The sequence below is a fragment of the Rana temporaria genome, chromosome 10 (assembly GCF_905171775.1).
Source record: "Rana temporaria chromosome 10, aRanTem1.1, whole genome shotgun sequence".
In the NCBI taxonomy this organism is placed as follows: Eukaryota; Metazoa; Chordata; class Amphibia; order Anura; family Ranidae; genus Rana; species Rana temporaria.
This window is the reverse complement of record NC_053498.1, coordinates 2,682,576-2,702,414: the sequence shown is the minus strand read 5'-3', so window position 1 is coordinate 2,702,414 and position 19,839 is coordinate 2,682,576. Positions and strand designations below refer to the sequence as shown.

At 46.6% G+C, this 19,839-nt stretch overlaps 1 protein-coding gene and 1 non-coding gene across 3 annotated transcripts in view; one reads left to right on the top strand and one right to left on the bottom strand.

Annotated features, from left to right (window-relative positions):
• The window catches only part of EMC1 (ER membrane protein complex subunit 1), a 35,482-nt gene that overhangs the window by 8,357 nt on the left and 7,286 nt on the right, over positions 1–19,839 (bottom strand). The window contains exons 8-17 of one of the 2 annotated variants that reach the window (XM_040326750.1): positions 9,180–9,350; positions 8,740–8,811; positions 8,567–8,614; positions 7,497–7,619; positions 7,315–7,411; positions 6,268–6,384; positions 6,121–6,129; positions 4,654–4,853; positions 2,284–2,433; positions 2,030–2,191 (exon numbers count right to left, since the gene is read on the bottom strand). In XM_040326750.1, the coding sequence (XP_040182684.1) occupies positions 2,030–2,191; positions 2,284–2,433; positions 4,654–4,853; positions 6,121–6,129; positions 6,268–6,384; positions 7,315–7,411; positions 7,497–7,619; positions 8,567–8,614; positions 8,740–8,811; positions 9,180–9,350 (1,149 nt within the window). The remainder of the gene's footprint in view (positions 1–2,029; positions 2,192–2,283; positions 2,434–4,653; positions 4,854–6,120; positions 6,130–6,267; positions 6,385–7,314; positions 7,412–7,496; positions 7,620–8,566; positions 8,615–8,739; positions 8,812–9,179; positions 9,351–19,839) is intronic. The other variant, XM_040326751.1, reaches the window with a different exon arrangement.
• TRNAG-UCC lies at positions 18,494–18,565 on the top strand. Its single transcript has one exon. It is a non-coding gene; the product is annotated as a tRNA-Gly (tRNA).

Below are 19,839 nucleotides of genomic sequence, written 5' to 3'. Positions count from 1 at the left end.
TCCACAATGCGGCTCTCTCACCTGCCTGGTGGACGTCCTGCCGTTTACATATTCCCTAGCGCATAGCGGGGAAAAACTGTGCCCGGCGTGTCACGCGATGCCGATGTGCGTGCCTGGCGGCCGCGATGATCTCCAGGTACCTGCGATCGGCGGTGACAGAGCCAGGGACGTGGAGCTCTGTGTGTAATGATGGGGTGTAAACACAGAGCTCCACGTCCTCTCAGGGAGAGAGGAGACCGATACTGTGTCCCTTGTACATAGGGACACAGCTCGGTCACCTCCCCCAGTCAGTCCCCTCCCCCCTACAGTAAGAATCACTCACAGGGAATACATTTAACCCCTTCCCTGCCAGTCACATTTACACAGTAATCAGTGCATATTTATAGCACTGTTCGCTGTATAAAACGTGAATGGTCCCAAAAAAAAAGTGTCAAAAAAGTGTCCGATATGTCCGCCGCAATATCGCAGGCCTGAAAAAAAAAAAAAAAAAAAAAAAAATTGCAGATCGCCGCCATTACTAGTAAAAAAATTAAAAAAAAAAATCATAAATCTATCCCCTATTTTGTAGACGCTATAACTTATGCGCAAACTAATCAAACGCTTATTGCGATTTTGTTCTTACCAAAAATATGTAGAAGAATCAACCTAAAACTGAAAAAAAAAAAAAAAAATTTTTTAACCACTTAACGCCGGCCGCACGCCTATTTACGTCCACAGAATGGCACGTACAGGCAGATGGACGTATATATACGTCCTTGCCTTCTAGCGGGTCGGGGGTCCGATCGGGACCCCCTCCGCTGCGTGCGGCTTACCTCGGGGAGCGATCCGGGAGCCGCCCCTTCGCGATCGCTCCCTGGAGCTGAAGAACGGGGAGAGCCGTATGTAAACACGGCTTTCCCGTGCTTCACTGTGGCGGCCGCATCGATCGTGTGATCCCTTTTATAGGGAGACTCGATCGATGACGTCAGTCCTACAGCCACACCCCCTACAATTGTAAACACACACTAGGTGAACCCCAACTCCTACAGCGCCCCTTGTGGTTAACTCCCAAACTGCAATTGTCATTTTCACAATAAACAATGCAATTTAAATGCATTTTTTGCTGTGAAAATGACAATGGTCCCAAAAATGTCTTAAGTGTCCGCCATAATGTCGCAGTCACGAAAAAAATCGCTGATCGCCGCCAATAGTAGTAAAAAAAAAAAATTATAAAAATGCAATAAAATTATCCCCTATTTTGTAAACGTTATAAATTTTGCGCAAAACCAAATCGATAAACACTTATTGCGATTTTTTTTACCAAAAAATAGGTAGAAGAATACGTATCGGCCTAAACTTTATTTTTTTTATTTTTTATATATGTTTTTGGGGGGATATATATTATAGCAAAAGGCAAAAAATATTGAATTTTTTTCAAAATTGTCGCTCTATTTTTGTTTATAGCGCAAAAAATAAAAACCGCAGAGGTGATCAAATACCAACAAAAGAAAGCTCTATTTGTGGGGAAAAAAGGACGCCAATTTTGTTTGGGAGCCACGTCGCACGACCGCGCAATTGTCAGTTAAAGCGACGCAGTGCCAAATTGCAAAACCTGGCCTGGGCATTTAGCAACAAAATGGTCCGGGGCTTAAGTGGTTAATATATTTTTTTGGGGGATATTTTTTATAGCAAAAAGTAAAAAATAAATATATATTTTTTTTTTTAAATTGGCGCTCTATTTCTGTTTATAGCAAAAACAATTAAATAAAAATGCAGAGATGATCAAATACCACCAAAAGAAAGCTCTAGTTGTGGGGGAAAAAGGACATCAATTTTGTTTGGGTACAGCGTCGCACTACAGCGCAATTGTCAGTTAAAGGGAAGCAGTGCCGAATTGTAAAAAGTGGTCCGGTCATTAGGCAGCCAAATCTTCCGGGGCTGAAGTCGTAAATAATAATAAAAAAAAAAAAAAACACACATTACTTTACGATTATGTAGTATGATTAAAATAATAAGGCAAGATAAAAGTGTATCCCAGTCTCAGCCCCACCTTGTGCTGATCGTCCAATAAAAGAAGCACTTTGGCGTAGTCGTGGTCCATAATTGGGAGGAGCAAAGACTGCAGAATGGGGCGCTGCAGAGGAGGAGGAGCCATCTGGCTTAGTTTCCCAAATATCGGGTTGAAGACGTAAAGGGAGGTCATCGCCGTCTCCTAGAACATAAAAAACAGGAAACAATTCTCCATCTACAAAAGAGTTCATGATAATACAGCCGGGATTACAGGTCATAAACAAAAGTACCAACCTTGTCCTTCACCAGCAGGGTGCACTGAGGGGGGTAAGGGAAGTGGGCCGTGGTCCTCTGTACAAGCAAATTAAAGGAGGCTCCCGGACGGACGCCGGGGAGGAAGAACTTCCACAAGATGCTTCCTGTGCCGCTTTCAATACCAAAGAGCTGCAGACAGACAATGAACAGCCCATTAGGCCAGCAAAGTTCACACGGCATGCAATCTACTCTGTTCTCCTAAAGCTGGAAAGATGCTCCCTCTCTGGGTCACAAAGATAAATATGAGGCCACTGATAGCAGCCGGGTGGGACGAAACACGTTGGGGGCGGGTCCTTGATGGACCGAGTTGAGGCCGCTTTCATCTGCCTACTACATGGATGGGTGAGGTGTGCCGCAGCCGGGAAACCTCCTCTCACTTTGACAACAATCTCTGGGCCAAGACCAGGGCCGATCCGCCCTATAAGCTCACTATGCAAGCCGCTTAGGGCCCCACAAAGCTGCGGAGGGCCTCCCAAATTACTAGAGGCCCCGCCTGGTGAGCCATTTTCGGACGCTCACCCCGCTTCTCAACTCGCTGACTCACTTTAATGTAAGCGCCCCCCCCACTTCTCAACTTTAATGTGACATGACATTTTGCTTAGGGCCCCAGGGAGGTCAGGATCGGCACTGGCCAAGACGCACCTATCCCCGGGCCGGAACCCTGTTTCAGCGGCAGTGGTGGGCCGTCCATTAGGGGCGCCGCCCCCTCTGTTACGTCACCCACTCTGTGTAGAATGGATAGATTCAGGCATAGCATTTTTCTATCCATGGCCGCTGTAGCCACCCCCAATTAAGGCGCTCGACCCCGAATTAAAGCGGAGGGGGGTGTTTTTTTTTTTAAGCACCCCGATTAGAGCCGTAGGCTCCAATAGGCTTCAAAAAAAAGGTGGACTCGGAGCGCAGAGCATTGTGCTCGGAGTCCACCCAGGTGTGTGAGAAAAGCGAATGAATATTTGCTTTTCTGACACCAAATCGACTCTCAGCCAATGGAAAGGGTCCAAGGCCCTTCTAAACTGCCAGTAAAAACACTTAGCTAGATTCAGGTAGCTTTACGCCGGCGTATCAGTTGATACACCGGCGTAACTCTGAATCTACGCCGTCCAAAATTTTAAAGTATTCTGGAAACCAGATACGCTTAAATTAAGCCAAGATACGAGCTGCGCAAGTCTCCTACGCCGTCGTATCTTAGGGTGCAATATTTACGCTGGTCGCTAGGTGGCGCTTCCATTAAGTTCGGCGTAGAATATGCAAATTACTAGATACACCGATTCAGAAACGTACGTGCGCCTGGCGCATTTTGTTTACGTATGGCTATTTTCCGGCGTAAAGTTAGTCGAACAAATAGGTGGCCTAGTCAATGTTAAGTATGGACGTCGTTCCCCGCGTCGAAATTTGAAATTTTTACGTCGTTTGCACAAGTCGTCCGTGAATGGGGCTGGATGTAATTTACGTTCACGTCGAAACCAATACGTCCTTGCGGCGTACTTTGGAGCAATGCACACTGGGATATGTACATGGACGGCGCATGCGCCGTTCGTAAAAAACGTCAATCACGTCGGGTCACCCCCCATTATCATAAAACACGCCTCCCCATCCTCATTTGAATTAGGCGCGCTTACGCCGGCCCCATTTACGCTACGCCGCCGTAACTTAGGAGGCAAGTGCTTTGTGAATACAGTACTTGCCTCTCTGACTTATGGCGGCGTATCGTAAATACGATACGCTACGCCGCCTTAAAGATGCGCCCATCTACCTGAATCCAGCTAACTGAGCGCTTTTGAAGAGCTTTCCATTCATTTCAATGGAGAAGGGAGTTTTTCACAGCCCTGCCAAGCACACTGCCCCAGTATGAAAGCATTCATTGATTTTAATGGAAACAGGTTTTCGTGAGATTTTTAGGCGCTGTTTTTTAGCGTGAAAGCACCTTGGTGTGAAAGTGGTCTAATACCAGTCACCCGATTGGCTGAAGGCACAGGTGCTCCTATTGGATGCCTAGCAGGAAGGAAGAGACAAATGGAGGACACAGGAGCCGCCGCTGACCCACTGCTCATCCCACAGTTTGCCGTCGTCGCCCGCTGCCTGATCCGCCACCAAGATGGGGTAAGTGCTGGGCAGTCAGCGGGCGGGCAGTGGTCACAGTGGCGGCATTACACGAGTACAGTTACTGAAATGTTTTTTTTTCAGTATCCCCCCCCCCCTAAAAATTTGGACCACCAGCGGCCACGGTTCAGCGGCACCCATCCTACAGGGCACTAACAGCCTGAGCGTGGATCGCAAAGCACCAATCTAAAGTCACAGTGAATACAGAACAAGAGAGTCGCCAACTCCTCCATAAACCGACCGCCTCACCTTGGCCGAAGCCGTGACCACGACCATCATCTTCTGCAGGTTGAACTCATCCCTGGCCAGCGTGTCAATGTTGATCTCGCTGCGGATCTGGCTACGTGGCTTTCTGGCGTCACAAAACATCTTCCACAGGTGGGCGCTCCAGGACTGCAGCAAGATCAACTGCGAGGTCAGACGCTTCAGTACCATCCCCAGGAGCCCATCTGTAGAGGGAAGAGAAAGGGGTCTTTACACGACCAAGGGCCCTTTAGCAACACCACATAGGCAGGCCATGGTCACGGGCAATCTTCTGCTGTGGCCCTTCTCTTGAGAGCCCCAGGTCCACCCCTTCATATTTTAAGTAAAATGGTAACACATTTGAACTTCTGTATACAGCGGAACCTCAGGTTAGGAGCATAATCCGTTCCAGAAGAATGCTCGTAATCCAAAGTGCTTGCATATCAAAGCGAGTTTCCCCATTGAAGTCAATGGAAACTAAAATAATTTGTTCCGCATTGACTTCAATGGCATGCAATACCGAATGCGGCCAGAGGTGGGGGTGCCAGCGAGCGCATAAAACGTCCGATAAGGCCCGAGGACACTTTGGCTTGGCTCCTGCATAGTGGAAGATAGCCACGCTCCAGGTCAGCAGGACTTTGGGAGGGGGGGGGGGGGGAGGGGGTGAGGAGGACATCCTGAGCAAGTTCACCTTAAAGAATTTTCTGTAAAGGTGAACTTACCCTTCAACCAACATAAGGACCGCCTCCTGCACATATAGGTCGGCAGAATGGCACGGCTGGGCACAAGCGCGTACAGGTACGTCCTCTTTAAGTGCCCAGTCGTGGGTCCGAAGCTCCGTGACCGTGGGACCCGATCGCCGATGGAGTCCCGCGATCGGTCCCCGGACCGGAGCTGAAGAACGGGGAGAGGTGTGTGTAAACACAGCTTCCCCGTTCTTCACTGTGGCGCCGTCATCGATCGTGTGTTCCCCAATATAGGGATACAATCAATGACGTCACACCTACAGCCACACCCCCCCATAGTGAAATATTGCAGGCCAATGTTCAGCTTTTCTCGGCTCCTGCACCCCCGTACCCTAGGCCAAATGAGATATTGCAGGCCAAGGTTCAGCTTTTCTCGGCTCCTGCGCCCCCGTACCTCAGGCCAGATGAGGAACTGCAGGACCTATTTAGCTTGAATTCTGCTCATCTTGCGAGTCAACACTTGCAAACCGACTCAGAATAAAAAATAAAAAAAGTTGCTCGCAAATCAAAAATGCTCTCAAACCAAGTTACTCTTAAACCGAGGTTCGGCTGTATTTATTACTGCCCGTGCCATCTAGCCTGTTTTCCTAACTGCAGAAGACTTCTCCAACTGTCCCCATCTGTGGGCTGATGATGGGAAGGAACTGACCCATACATATAACATACAACCATATAGAATTCTCTGAAGAATGCAAGCAATAAGACAACAGACATGTCTGAGTGTTACCTTGTATGGCTGGATCCAGGCAGCAGATAAAGCAAAAATGAAAAAAAGCATTAAAAAAAAACAAAAAAAAAAACAGAATAGCATGTGAGCGCAGACAGTGAGATCTCCCCATCACCCCCCCCTCACCCCCAACCTTACTCCACATACCCGCTTTCTTGCCAAACTCCCCCTCCAGCTCAGCCTGAGCCCCCGTGAGCGGCAAGTCCACCATTTCCATCGTCACAACATCTGACAGAGACTCTTCTCTCAGCCACAAGATCTTTCCTGGAAGAGGAATGGGATGGTAGGAACAGGGAAACAAAAAGGAAGAGAGAGGAATAAATTAATAAAAAAAAAATAAAAATAAAATATAAATAATGAACAATAGGAAAGTATAATTAAAACGAATCTCCGCCCTTCCCTTCAGTCTTGCACAGGTGTACCGGCTCCTCTCCTGGGAGCAATCCTTGCCGACGGAAATCTCCGAAACTCGGCCGGCATCTAGGCTGGATGTTAAAAAAAAAAGAGCCAGGAGGCCGAGCGAGCGGAGGGAGCCATCTGAGCGAAGCGAGGACGTGAGGCCGACTGGCCACTTCCCTCAAATTCCACGTCGCCCTGGATGCCGGCCGAGGTTCGGAGATTTCCGTCGGCAAGGATTGCGCCTGCGCAGTCCTTACAGGAACCAATGATACCTGGAAAGCAGATCGTCGGATCACCAGGATACGGTGATGCCGAGCTACCAGCATGCACCACCCTTTCCCGCGCATTATGTACGGCGTAAACTTCTGACGTTGTCATCACAATGGGTGGCGGTGTCGGAAGTGCTCACCCCGTTTTGATGGCAACAAAAACCGGGTTTTTGCATATCGTGAGAATTAGCGGCGGCCATCCACACCGACTCCTGGGAATAATGACACATAGCTACCAGGAGACCGTGCGCCGCCGGATAGGACGACCATACCCGCGGGTGGCAGAGACAGGAAACGCCATAGAAAACACGGCTATACAAGTAAGCTTTCGAAAAAAAAAACTGAAGTAAATCTGTAAAAAGTAATTTGCAAATCTATCTAGGGTGGCTGCGCAGGATTTCAGGCCCAGGGGTTGCAAATACACCAAAAATCTCAGACATTGCTACAGTCAAGGCAGCATGCAACCGATGTGCATCTAATTCTGCAATAACGATAAATATCTCCAGAGTCTGGAGTTGGCGGGTACCTGGTTGGTGCAGGAACGTCAGCTGGTTGTCCTCTGTCTGCACAAGCGCCCGATAGCCCACCGAGTCGTCTTTCTTCAGGAACAGCTGTAGATATAACTATAAGAAAAAAAAGCACAGAGTAAGCAGAGGGGCCGATGACAGAGCATCCAAGATGATGAAAGGAGCACAGATCTCCACTCACAGCGTCTGGTCTCACACAGCTCTGCTCCAACGTGAAGGTCATGGTGGTGTCCAAAAGTCTCCGGCCGCTGTCTGCCATATACAGACTGACGGTAAACGTCTGCCCGGGACAGGACGCCGCCTCCTGCAACAAAAGGAAGAAATTCAGTGAGGTTTAAAAAAAAATAACCCCTTACAGTAGAGCTAAAGAAGAAAGCGGGCCCCCCGCCCGGCGGAAGAGAACCAGACGGCGGTGTAGACACCCCCCCCCCTCGCAGAAGACATCGAAGAAGCAGGCCCCCCCTCGTAAAAGAGCTAAAGAAGAGAGGGGGGGCCCCGGAGCTGACTAATAAAATTACTTTAAAAACCCTGTGAAGTGTGTTTTATACATTTTTTTTTTTTACGCCAGGTGAATGGCTAGGGGTACGATGTACCCCATACTCATTCACCTAGGGCGGGGGGCCAGCATCTGGGGGCCCCCTTCTTAAAGGAGGCTCCCGGATTCCGATAAGCTCCCTTCCCACAGACCCAGACAATCAACGGCCAGGGATGTCGGGAAGAGGCCCTGTCCTCATCAACATGGGGACAGGTGCTTTGGGGTGGGGGGGCCATAGGGCGCCCCGTGCCCCAAAGCACCTACCCCCCCATGTTGAGGGGCATGCGGCCTGGCACGGTTAAGGAGGGGGCGCTCACTCGTCCCCACCCCTTTCCTGACCGGCCGGGTTGCTGCTCGGATACGGGTGTGGTATGGATTTTGGGGGGAACCCCACGCCGTTATTTTGTCTCCTTAAAATCATAGCAGACCCAAGGGCCTGGTATGCTCCTGTAGGGGGGACCCATGCCGTTTTTTTATTTGAAAAATGGCGTGGAGTTCCCCCTCAAGATTCATACCAGACGCGGTGCTTGATATTGGCAGGGATCCAAGTCAGATCCCCGTTCAATATCGTGCTGCGGCTAAACGCAACCGCAGCTAAAAACACTGTACAAATGCAGCCGATCGCTGTACCTTGAATTCCAGCAAAACATAAACATGCTTTTAGCTGCGGCAAAACAGCCGTTCGTCTGAAAGGGGCCTAAAGTATGTAAACCTACCTCCGAGCAGCTGAGCCCAGCAGTGGCCTCGGACTCCGGGGTCGGTTTCTGTTTTAGAGACACAAAAAAGCACAATATGAACATTGAAGTTAAAAACTCAAATAAAAAACAAAAAAGTGAAGACTTCCCAGCTACAAACAGAGACTAACAATCGGCACACACAAAGCACTGACCACGTCTGTCTTGCACTGCAGCACCACCGCCACCGATTTATCCGCTGTGGATGCGAAGGTTGCCAGAGACACCTGGAATTGTGAGAAAACAATAAAATAAAAATGACAAAAAAAAACTGCCATAAAGAATAGGAATAAAGTCACGTGCCTTTAAGTCTACATTAAAGCGGTTGCATTGTCCTCATTTTTACCTACAGGTAACTCTAATTAAAATTAAATACCTCCTAAACCTGTATGGTTTAGGAGATATTAATTTCTATATATAAAATATTTAATATATATATATATATATATATATATATATATATATATATATATATATATATATATATATACACACACACACACACACACACACACACACACACACACACACACACACACACACACAATATGAAAAATATATATATATGAAATAACATTCTCTGGTAAGTGCTTACATGAGAGAAGTCACGCAGCGGTGTCAGGGCGCCATCTTTGTATTGCATCAACAGAAAACGGCGAGGAGAGATCTGCAGGAAGAATTGGGCCAGCGTCGGGCCGGGCGCACTGAGAGGAGCTGTAGTGATACCGAGCTCTGTGATGTCATCGGCCACTTCCACTCCCAGGGACTGAGATACAGAAAGAAAATAAAAATGAGCAAGATAATAAAAAAATAAGAAAATAGCACAGATAAAGAGGAGACCAGAATACATAGCAATTCAAACTAAACAATTAACAGAAATAATGAATGACATCACTGCAAGATTAACTATTCCGAGACTGGCATGGCTACCCTGTCCTGAGTGCCCATACAGAGCAAGCTGGGTGTACAAACTTCAATAAGCACAGTGATCTCTGTACAGCACTGCGGTATGTCAGAGCTATATAAATGTATAATAATAATAATAATAATAATAATAATAATAATAATAATAATAATAATAATAATAATAATAACTAGAAAATGCATTTCCTGCAGAAAATGTGTGGGAATGCTGAATAACTGAATTGCTAAAGCTAACTGGATGAATGGCTTAAATCCATAAGAAAAAGTTGAAGGGAGAATCAGCATTTCCACTAATTAGCATCTTTTTAAAATAAATTACCTTTTGCAGGAGCTGCCCCATAAAACAACCCCCATCAAATTTCTCCCATCATATTACCACCACCAAACTACCATCAAAAACTGGCCCCATCCTATTGCCCCCATCAAAAAGTGTCACATGCTCTCATTGACTTCAATGTTAAAAAAAAAAAAAAAAAAAAAAAAAAAGGGTTAAAAAGCTTAATATTTTAAAAAGTAGAAACAGTAGGAAAAAAAAGTTGAAGTCCCATCATTAGCTGAACATTTTAAAAGTCAAATGGTTTTAAAAGCTGAAAGTATATTGCCACCAAACTACATCAAAAACTGGCCCCAATCCTATTGCCCCATCAAAAACTGGCCCCAATCCTATTGCACCATCAAAATTGCCCCAATCCTATTGCCCCATCAAAAAGTGGCCCCAATCTAATTGCCCCATCAAAAAGTGGCCCCAATCCAATTGCCCCATCAAAAAGTGGCCCCATCAAAAAGTGCACCCCATGCTCTCATTGACTTCAATGTTAAAAAAAAAAAGAAGTGTTAAAAAAGGTTAATATTTAAAAAAGTATGAATAGTAGAAAAAAAAAAAAAAAGTTGAAGAAGTCCCATCATTAGCTGAACATTTTAAAAGTTGGATGGCTTTAAAAGCTGAAATTATGCAGAAGTTACGCCAAAAAACGTACGGAATAAAATTTTAAATTAAAAGATAAAAAAATAAAATGAAAAATAACATACAATAGTTGAAGTCCCATCATAGCTGAACATTTTAAAAGTCAAATGGTTTTAATAGCTGAAAGTATCATATTGCCACCAAACTACATCAACAACAGGCCCCAATCCTATTGCCCATCAAAAACTGGCCCCAATCCTATTGCCCATCAAAAAAACTGGCCCCAATCCTATTGCACCATCAAAATTGCCCCCATCCTATGGCCCCATCAAAAACTGGCCAAACTGGCCCCAATCCTATTGCCCCATCAAAAAGTGGCCCCAATCCAATTGCCCCATCAAAAAGTGGCCCCATCAAAAAGTGCACCCCATGCTCTCATTGACTTCAATGTTAAAAAAAAAAAAAAAGAAGTGTTAAAAAAGGTTAATATTTAAAAAAGTATGAATAGTAGAAAAAAAATAAAAAAGTTGAAGTCCCATCATTAGCTGAACATTTTAAAAGTTGGATGGCTTTAAAAGCTGAAATTATGCAGAAGTTACGCCAAAAAACGTACGGAATAAAATATTAAATTAAAAGATAAAAAAATAAAATGAAAAATAACATACAACAACAATAGTGGGACTGCTGAAGCATTCCCACTAAATACAAAACGGTTTTGTATTTTTTTTTTAAATCTGTCTTTAACAAAAAATAAAAAACCGCAGACGTGATCAAATGCCTCCAACAGAAAGTTCTATTTGTGGGGAAAAAAAATTATAAAAATGTCATTTGGGTACAGCGTTGTATGACCGCGCAATTGTCATTCAAAGAGTGAGAGCGCTGAAAATTGGTCTGGGCAGGAGGGGGGTTTAAGTGCCCGGTAAGCAAGTGGTTAAGAAAAATCGTTCGTTATTTTTCAGTCATCAAGAGATTTAAAAAATCAACTCATGAAAAAAAAAAAAAAAAAAAAAAAACTGACAATTTCTTTTTAAAAAGGAAAAAGCCTGACAAGTTCTAATAATCCCTCTCCACTCCATGCAACACTAAAAATAAACAGCAATTCCTTTATTTATAATGTAACAAATGGGGGGGGGGGGGGCTATTGGTTTGGCAGTTAAAGGGTTACATAAAAAAAAAAAAATGTAGACACATTTCGTAGTGAAAGGGTTAAAAATAGAGACATAATTGGGGTGCAATAACGAGAACATAAAAGAAATGAAAAGATGTTATAAGAATAGAGATCTTTATTTCAGCCATGGGACTGAAAGGGTTAAATCCCATTCACAACAACAATGTGTCCATATTAGATCCATATACTGATCCTACAAGCTGAATTCACAAAGTTCAAAAATAAGGACGTGGCCCCTTTAAGAAAAATTGGCAGTTATTTTTTTTGCCGAGTCATCATGAGATTTAAAAAAAAAAAAAAGAAAAGTCTTTGTGATGTCATAGCATGAGCATGAGCCAGAGCGAATATAAGCCGATGCGGAGGGAAGAGAGCAGTAGCTGAGTGTTCACTGACCAGTGAAGACGTGTTTCTAATCTCTCCTGAGATTTTTCTTGCGATTCGAATTCATTGCGATTCGATTTCATATTCTTGTACATTTAACGAGTGTTTCTTTATTTCTTAATAATGAGACAACTTAAATGTAAAAAGCTTTTTTCTCTGAAAAACACCAAAGAGAAGCCCAGCAAAGGAAGGGCGGCTGTGGAAGGAGGAGGTATCAGTGTCCAGCCTGCAGATACCCCCAAAAAGCCCTCCAAAATGAAGAGGACCCGGGCGTTTGTACGCGGCTGTTTCAGAACCGTCGTTGGATGTTTCGGATCCGGCTGTAAAGCCAATGGACATCACCGGAATACAGACACCGAGATTGGTAAGTACTATAGATAGTGATCGATTAAAAAAATGGATGTCACCTACACTCATCGATCAAAGGCTCCTTCACCCCAAAATGATTCCTTTTCATAGAATTTTAGAACAGAAGGAGATATTAATGTACAGGGAGGGGGAGGAGACATGTACAGGGAGGGGGAGGAAATACCCTGTTTCCCCAAAAATAAGACCTACCCTGAAAATAAGACCTAGCGTTATTTTCCAGGAGGGCTGCAATATAAGCCCTACGCTGAAAATAAGCCCTAGTTAAAAGTGCTTGTAAAATCCTATAATCCACTCTATTATAGTACTGTAGTATATAATGTACAATGTGTGTGTTTCTGTAATATAATTGTGGGGGAAGAGAGCTCCGGCGGGTAACAGAAGCACAGAGCGGCTCTATAACAAGGGTATTTGGCACAATTATATTACAGAAACACACACATTGTACATTATTTAATACTGTAATAGAGTGGATTATAGGATTTTACTAGCATTTTAACTCAGTTCACACTGGGGATTCCTGACAGGCAGGGAGGGAGAGGGGGAGAGAAGACATCACATTACATAGTAAGACCTACCCCGAAAATAAGCCCTACTGTGTCTTTTGTTGGCATAATTAATATAAGACCCGGGCTTATTTTCGGGGAAACACGGTATTAAAGTGATTGTTAAGCCTCTATGTGATCTTTATATCCTCCCCTCTGTCAGATACAAAGCTGCATCCCAGTGCCTGTGTGTTATTTAAAAAAAGAACCGGTTTCAACCGGCTTAAAGCGGAAGGAAAGCCATAGACTTAACAGTTTCAAAAAACATTTCTATTCCCGGCATGCTGGGAATGCCAACTGTCACAATCAAACTGTCCTAACGGATCACATGTGCTGGGTTATGGCAGTTGAAGATTACACAGAGGCCAAGATGGATACATTGTAATACAAGTAGAAATGTTTTTTTTTCCCTTTTTGTTTATATAGAGCACAGGCACTAGGATGCAGCTTTTTATGTGACAGAGGGGGGGGGGGGTGAACAGATCAGGGATAGTGAGAGATGACAGGCGGGGGAGGGGGAGGAGACACAGGGAGAGCTGCAGATAGCAGTGTATGATGGAGACTTGTACAGGGAGGGGGAGGAGACACACGGAGAGCTGCAGATAGCAGCGTATGATGGAGACATGTACAGGGAGGGGGAGGAGACACAGGGAGAGCTGCAGATAGCAGTGTATGATGGAGAAATGTACAGGGAGGGGGAGGAGACACAGGGAGAGCTGCAGATAGCAGCGTATGATGGAGACTTGTACAGGGAGGGGGAGGGGGAGGAGACACAGGGAGAGCTGCAGATAGCAGTGTATGATGGAGACTTGTACAGGGAGGGGGGAGGAGACACAGGGAGAGCTGCAGATAGCAGTGTATGATGGAGAAATGTACAGGGAGGGGGAGGAGACACAGGGAGAGCTGCAGATAGCTGCGTATGATGGAGACTTGTACAGGGAGGGGGAGGGGGGAGGAGACACAGGGAGAGCTGCAGATAGCAGCGTATGATGGAGACTTGTACAGGGAGGGGGAGGAGACACAGGGAGAGCTGCAGATAGCAGTGTATGATAGATACTCCGGTGTCAGGACTCTGCAGCCCGATACATGGGAGTCAGGGTAGAGAGAGGGGGAGGGTAGAAACTAGTAGGATCAGCCAGATATTTCATACACAGCACAAGCACTATAACAGGCTTTAAAGGAACAGGATCTTCATTTATTTTTGGGGGATAACAAACGTTTTAATGGTGCCAAAACAATTTTATTGGAGTCCAAAGTTACACATGTATAGGAATGGAAATAGATATTGTTTAGAGGTCACCTCCCCTCCCCCCGCCCCCATAGAGGATGGGTCCCTGTCATGTTGGGTTTATTTATTGTCCCTGGCATTGGAATTTCGAACTTCTCTGTATAATTTGATGTTGTATAAAAATTATATATAATGTAGGTCAGAGTGCTAAACCCGATTCTTCTTTTTTTATTGCAGATGTACGCAGTATTTACTGCAGAGACCGCTCACAAGGCAGGACTGCCCTAGTGAGCAAGACAGAAAATGAACGCTACGTGGAGGCTTCACCAGCATGCGAGGTTCCCACAGAGGCTTCACCAGCATGCGAGGTTCCCACAGAGGCTTCACCAGCATGCGAGGTTCCCACAGAGGCTTCACCAGAATGCGAGGTTCCCACAGAGGCTTCACCAGAATGCGAGGTTCCCACAGAGGCTTCACCAGAATGCGAGGTTCCCACAGAGGCTTCACCAGAATGCGAGGTTCCCACAGAGGCTTCACCAGAATGCGAGGTTCCCACAGAGGCTTCACCAGAATGCGAGGTTCCCACAGAGGCTTCACCAGAATGCGAGGTTCCCACAGAGGCTTCACCAGAATGCGAGGTTCCCACAGAGGCTTCACCAGAATGCGAGGTTCCCACAGAGGCTTCACCAGAATGCGAGGTTCCCACAGAGGCTTCACCAGAATGCGAGGTTCCCACAGAGGCTTCACCAGAATGCGAGGTTCCCACAGAGGCTTCACCAGAATGCGAGGTTCCCACAGAGGCTTCACCAGAATGCGAGGTTCCCACAGAGGCTTCACCAGAATGCGAGGTTCCCACAGAGGCTTCACCAGAATGCGAGGTTCCCACAGAGGCTTCACCAGAATGCGAGGTTCCCCCAGAGGCTTCACCAGAATGCGAGGTTCCCCCAGAGGCTTCACCAGAATGCGAGGTTCCCACAGAGGCTTCACCAGAATGCGAGGTTCCCACAGAGGCTTCACCAGAATGCGAGGTTCCCACAGAGGCTTCACCAGAATGCGAGGTTCCCACAGAGGCTTCACCAGAATGCGAGGTTCCCACAGAGGCTTCACCAGAATGCGAGGTTCCCACAGAGGCTTCACCAGAATGCGAGGTTCCCACAGAGGCTTCACCAGAATGCGAGGTTCCCACAGAGGCTTCACCAGAATGCGAGGTTCCCACAGAGGCTTCACCAGAATGCGAGGTTCCCACAGAGGCTTCACCAGAATGCGAGGTTCCCACAGAGGCTTCACCAACATGTGAGGTTCCCACAGAGGCTTCACCAACATGTGAGGTTCCCACAGAGGCTTCACCAACATGCGAGGTTCCCACAGAGGCTTCACCAGAATGCGAGGTTCCCACAGAGGCTTCACCAGAATGCGAGGTTCCCACAGAGGCTTCACCAGAATGCGAGGTTCCCACAGAGGCTTCACCAGAATGCGAGGTTCCCACAGAGGCTTCACCAGAATGTGAGGTTCCCACAGAGGCTTCACCAGAATGTGAGGTTCCCACAGAGGCTTCACCAGAATGTGAGGTTCCCACAGAGACTTCACCAACATGTGAGGTTCCCACAGAGGCTTCACCAGAATGTAAGGTTCCTACAGAAGCTTCACCAGAATGTGAGGTTCCCACAGAGGCTTCACCAGAATGTGAGGTTCCCACAGAGGCTTCACCAGAATGTGAGGTTCCCACAGAGGCTTCACCAGAATGTGAGGTTCCCACAGAGGCTTCACCAGAACGTGAGGTTCCCACAGAGGCTTCACCAGAACGTGAGGTTCCCACAGAGGCTTCACCAGAACGTGAGGTTCCCACAGAGGCTTCACCAGAACGTGAGGTTCCCACAGAGGCTTCACCAGAATGTGAGGTTCCCACAGAGGCTTCACCAGAATGTGAGGTTCCCACAGAGGCTTCACCAGAATGTGAGGTTCCCACAGAGGCTTCACCAGAATGTGAGGTTCCCACAGAGACTTCACCAACATGTGAGGTTCACACAGAGACTTCACCAACATGTGAGGTTCACACAGAGACTTCACCAACATGTGAGGTTCACACAGAGACTTCACCAACATGTGAGGTTCACACAGAGACATCACCAACATGTGAGGTTCACACAGAGACATCACCAACATGTGACGAAAATGGAGGCAAGGTTACCACAAAGGATAGGCACATACTAGTGGTAGGGGATTCAGTTATTGGAAGAATACAGAGGGCAATCTGTCACAAAGACCATTATCGCCAAACAGTATGTTGCTTCCCGGGCGCTCAGGTTCGGAACATTGCAGATTGCATGGACAAATTATTGGATGGCGCTGGAGAGGACCCAGCTGTCATGGTATATATCGGTACCAATGACAAAGTTAGAGAAAGATGGAGCGCCCTACAAAATGATTTCAGGGACTTGGGGGCCATATTGAAGAAAAGGTCCGCCAAGGCAATATTTTCTGAAATACTGCCTGTACCTCGAGCCACACCACAGAGACAGCAAGAGCTTATGGTACTTAACAAGTGGCTGAGGAACTGGTGCAGGGAGGAGGGGTTTGGCTTCATGGCGAACTGGGCTGACTTTTCAGGCCGTTACCATCTTTATAGTAGCGACGGATTGCACTTAAATGGGAGGGGTGCAGCTTTCTTGGGATTGAAGATGGCCAAAATGTTGGAAGAAAAGTTAAACTAGGTGATGAGAAGAGGACGACGATTTGCTAGTGAATATGATGGAGAGGATCTTCATTTCAAGCCATCATGACAGGAATCCACTACGTCATCAATCTCTTAAAAGATTCTCATAAGCAGCTTCTGAATCACCAACTATCAACGTAGCTGGACAAACAAGACAATTGGCTGTTCCTAGAAGAAGACTCAACAAGAAGTTTGAGGGACCCTCCCAGGGACCAGGTACGGCTGTACCAACACAGGCCCCTACACTGGTGGCGGCTGCCACTCCAGTAACCGGAGGGTCTTCCCATCAGCCCTCTATTTACCTTTCTGCAGAAGCTTCAAGGTTCGACAATACATCGCCCAAACATAATCGCCTGTAAAAAAAAAAAAAAAGTGTCTGAGATGTTGGTGGTAAACGACCTGCTAGGCCCGAGGGGAACCGAACCCAAGCCCTCCAAAAGTTGCCAGGAGTGTAAATGTAGACATTAAGCTTTAAGGTTAATCAAAAATATCACATTCTAAAGGGAAAGGTAGAACAAAAGGGGGGTATGGAAAAGGGCGAGAGGGAGGAAAGGGGGGAGAAGGGAATGTTGGAGGAAGAAGGGGGGTGAGGGTTTGGGGGGACCCCCACACCCCTTCCGTACCCGCAACCTTCCATCCCCCCTACTTTCCTCCCTCTCTGCCTCTTCCATACTCCTCCCCTTGTTCTACCTCTCCCTTTAGAATGTGATATTTTTTTATTAACCTTAAAGCATAATGTCTACATTTACACTCTTGGAGGACTTGGTTAGGTTGCCCCCAGGCCTAGCAGGCCGTTTACCACAAACATCACAAGCATGTTTTTACAGGTGATAAGTTTGATCTATGTATTGTCGATCGGCATAAAGAAATCGATTATGTTTTGAAGTTTGAAGGCCGATATGTTTTTGAGGCGTGTGTTGGACCGGCTATAAGGTGGAGGTTGAAGGCCGGTATGTTTTTAAAGGCATGTGTTGGACCGGCTATAAGGTGGAGGCCGGTATGTTTTTAAAGGCATGTGTTGGACCGGCTATAAGGTGGAGGTTGGAGGCCGGTATGTTTTTGAGGCGTGTGTTGGACTGGCTATAAGTGGAGGTTGGAACTCTTTTTGTCTTCAGAGGTCGGAGAAGTCTTTCCAGCCTTCTTTAGGCTTTCTCTGCTGGAGAAATGAAAACTCTTCCCACCAGTGAGGTCCTTCATGGAGAAGTCCGAGGCCTCACACACAGGGGGTATGAATCTGTACCCTGTGTGATGGCTGCGTTAACCCCAAAAAGGACATCCATGTGGGTGCAGTTGCGCGGACGCACCCTGGGTGCGTTCGGGGCCGTGCACCGGCACCCACACAGATGTCACATAGGGTACAGTCACTGCACCCCAGTTGACAGCAATGGGACTGCCTACATGGGATGCTGTAAACACCTGTGCATCCCCATTCCGGTAATCATGGCCCTCCCATGGGGTACGGATTAATACCCCCCGTGTGAATGAGGCCCAAGGGTGAAAGGACTATTTAGCTCCATTTAGTTGCTAATTTGGGGACCACTGTACCCCTCTTTATTGTTATTCGGGTGCGTTTTATTATAGGAGTGTTATATATTGTAGTTTAGGATAGTTTAGGATAAGTTTTGATTTCTTGTGAAGGCACTCCGGTTTCCTCCAACACTACAAAGACATGCTACTTTTGCGTTGGTGGTGCAGTGGTAAGCATAGCTGCCTTCCAAGCAGCTGACCCGGGTTCGATTCCCGGCCAACGCCAATACTTGGAGTCCTCAGAGAGAAAAAGCGCAATACAAGGTCAATGCAGAGTATAGATTAGCGGTGGAATAAAGAGAATGTGTGGAATGTTTGAGGAAGAAAATGTTCCCCCAGAATCTATAGAAGGAGAACCCAGCAACTGATAGAAGACGCTTAGCTTTGGCTGCGATCACACCTAGGCATGCCGGATCGCGGGCGGAATTACTGCAATTTCCCGTTACTTTCAATGGCACCCCAATCACAGGACAATATTGTCACCTGATAAAAATCACACAAACAAAATGACGGGACGCCCGTTTCCTAAAAGCAGTCCTGCAATTTGTCAGGCGACAAAAATCACACCTCGATTGGGGCGATATTGAAAGAAAGGGGATTGCATACTCCACCCAGCGGGAATATTACACCCCCTCAACTGTCAAGATTTACATTAAAGTTTCAAATACAAAAATCCTTCATTGCTGCAGACCTCAGCACGCGCCACTTATAGATCACAATAAATATATACTGCATCTCACAAAAGTAAGTACACCCCATCTGTGTGCGGGAGATCACATACAGCATGTCACAAAACAAAGTACAACCCTCGCATTTGTGTAAATCTTGTGACAACACTGAAGAAATTACACTTTGGGCCAGATTCACGTAGGAGAGTGTATCTTTGTGCGGGCGTAGCGTATCCTATTTACGCTACGCCTCCGCAACTTAGACAGGCAAGTGTAGTATTCACAAAGCACTTGCTCCGTAAGTTGCGGCGGCGTAACGTAAATCGGCCAGCGTAAGCCCGCGTAATTCAAATGTGGAAGAGGTGGGCGTGTTTTATTAAAATGAGGCGTGACCCCATGCAAATGAAGCGCCGATCGTACGGCGCATGCGCGCGCATGCCCAGTATCACGTCGAATTTACTCCCCAAGATACGCCGGCTCAATGCCTGTGACGTGAACGTAACCTACGCACATCCCCATTCACGAACGACTTATGTAAACGACGTAAAAAGATACGCTAGTTCCGACGTCCATACTTTGCATTGGCTGCGCCTCATATAGCAGGGGGAACTTTACGCCGGACGTAAGCCTAACGTAAACGGCGTAGCGGGCGCAACTACGTTCGTGGATCGGCATATCTACCTAATTTACATATTCCGACAAGTAAATCTACAGAAGCGCCCCTTGTGGCCAGCGTAAATATGCACCCAAGATACGATGGCGTAGGAGACTTACGCCGCTCGTATCTTGGCCAAATTTATGCGTAACTGATTCTATGAATCAGGCGCAAAG